Here is a 2,379-nt window from a genome sequence, read left to right on the forward strand (position 1 = left end):
CACACACACACACACACACACACACACACACACACACACACACACACACACACATTAACACAATTTAGTTCTCATGGAGACTGTGTTAAGTCAGTCATCCTGGTGTTTTCATTGGCATCCTGCTCTTCAGGTAAAGGATCGTACTGTCGTCTATAGAGCAGCCGTGTCACCATAGTCATGATGAACATCTCCATGATCAGCAGCTGCTGGCTCATCACTGTGAAGGCAGAATAAGGGCACAAAGAAGCTCAGCTGTCACAGGGTTACTGGTAAAAAATAAGGATACTGATGCATGCTAAATATGATACAGTTGGATTGGGACTGCTTTTTTTTTCTTATTTTGGCTCTGTAAATTACCCACAGTGACTTTAGATGAAACAACTCAGATGCAGTTGAGGTGCAGAATTTCAGCTTTAATTCAGTGGGGGAACAAAAAGATTGCCTAAAAATGTGAGGAACTAGAGTATTTTTTAACACAATACCTTCATACCAGGGGCTCTAAAGTAATTGTACAAATTAAATAAGTGAAAATAAAATGTTTATTTTTAATGGTTTTGCTGACAATGACAGCCTGAAGTCTTGAGCTCATGGACATCACCAGATGCTGGGTTTCCTCCTTTTTATGCTCTACTAGGCCTTTACTGCAGTGGCTTTCAGTTGCTGTGTGTTTGTGAGCCTTTCTGTCCAAAGTTTAGTCTTCGACAAGTGAAATGGATGCTCAACCGAGTTAAGATCAGCTGACTGACTTGGCCATTCAAGAATACTCTACTTATTTGCTTTAATAAAACTCCTGAGTTCCTTTGGCGAGTTTTGGGTTATTCTCCATCTGTATTTTGAAATGCCGCCCAATCAATTTTACTGCATTGAGCTGGATTTGAGCAGACAGTATGCCTCTGAACACTTCAGAACTTATGCTGCTTCTGTCCTGTGTCACGTCATCAATAAACACTAGTGTCTCAGTGCCACTGGCAGCCATCCACGACCAAGCCATCACACTTGCCTCCGCCGTGTATTATAGATATTGTTTGCTTTGGATTCAGAGACATGAGGCGTTTTACGCTTCTCCTTGCTTTTTTCTTGCCATCATTCTGGTAGAGGTTGATCGTGGTTTCATCTGTCTAAAGAATGTTTTTCCAGAACTGTGCTGGCTTTTTAAGATGTTTTTCTTATTTTATTTTATTTTTTAGCAAAACCCAAATCTAGCCTTTCTATTCTTGAGGCTTATGAGTGGCTTGCAGCTCGCAGTGAACCCTCTGTATTTACTTTCATGCAGTCTTCTCTTTATAGTACACTTGGATATCGATGCGCCTACATCCTGGAGAGTGTTGTTCACTTGGTTGGCTGTTGTGAAGAGATTTCTCTTCACCATGGAAATGACTCTGATCATCCACCACTGTTGTCTTCTTTGGACGTCCAGGTCCATTTTGCATTGTTGAGTTCACCAGTGCGTTCTTTCTTTCTCAGGATGCACCAAACTGTACATTTTGCAACTCCAAATATTGCAGCAATTTCTCAGATGTTTTTTTTTTCTTCTGTTTTTGCAGCTTAAGGATGGCTTATTTCACCTGCATGGAGAGCTCCTTTGACCACATTTTGTCTGTTCACAGCAAAATCTTTCAAATGCAAGAACCACACCTTAAATCAACTCAAGTTCTTTTATCTGCTTAACTGATAATGACATATTCAAGAATTGCCCACACCTGCCCCAATAAATAGCCTTTGAATTAATAGTCCAATTACATTTGGTCGCTTTAAAAAGAAGATGGCATATGCTAAGGAGCTGGAATACCTAAACCCTACCTCCAGTTTGAATGTGGATACCCTCAAATGAAAGGAGTTTACACATTATGTCCAAGTATATTATTTAACTATCGAAATGTGTTTCAGTAAACACATACAAAAATAAAACTTGTGTCAGTGTCCAAATATATATGGAACTGTAAATATGTGGATGATTGGTCTGACTGGATAGATGGATGTAAACTCACTGTATCCTCTGATAGATGAGGGGAAAGGTGGAGAGCAGGCGATGATGCCATTCATGCCCAAGATGTTGATAATAGCTGTCTGCAGCTGGGTAAGAATCAGGAGCAGCTAACGACACAAATGAAAACATATAAGGACTAATTGTAGTTGCAGCTTGTGTTATCCTGGTAAAACAGTCTTTCAAATCTGTTATTAGTCTTTATCCAAAAAGTGTGCACATGTGCTTGATCAGTGTCTTACCTGATACATGGCGTATTTCGGGACGATCTTTATTGTTCGCAGGGTGTTCTTCAGGTGTATAAACGTGATGCCAACAGGCCACAAACCTGTGATTGTCAAGACGCCTACAAAACAGTTGATCCATATTGCATCTCCTGTAGCACTTACCTGCAA

General features: G+C 40.2%; 1 protein-coding gene across 2 annotated transcripts in view; it reads right to left on the reverse strand.

The window, feature by feature from the left end:
* Window positions 1-14: 14 nt before the first annotated feature.
* Window positions 15-2,379, reverse strand: part of slc51a (solute carrier family 51 member A) — a 13,757-nt gene continuing 11,392 nt past the window's right edge. For both annotated transcript variants that reach the window (XM_005722531.2, XM_005722530.2), the window contains exons 6-8: window positions 2,227-2,373; window positions 1,989-2,094; window positions 15-217 (exon numbers count right to left, since the gene is read on the reverse strand). In XM_005722531.2, the coding sequence (XP_005722588.1) occupies window positions 72-217; window positions 1,989-2,094; window positions 2,227-2,373 (399 nt within the window). In that variant the 3' untranslated portion in view covers window positions 15-71. The remainder of the gene's footprint in view (window positions 218-1,988; window positions 2,095-2,226; window positions 2,374-2,379) is intronic.

This window comes from Pundamilia nyererei, unplaced genomic scaffold (assembly GCF_000239375.1).
Source record: "Pundamilia nyererei isolate P.nyererei 1_Seehausen unplaced genomic scaffold, PunNye1.0 scaffold00007, whole genome shotgun sequence".
NCBI classification, from domain to species: domain Eukaryota; kingdom Metazoa; phylum Chordata; class Actinopteri; order Cichliformes; family Cichlidae; genus Pundamilia; species Pundamilia nyererei.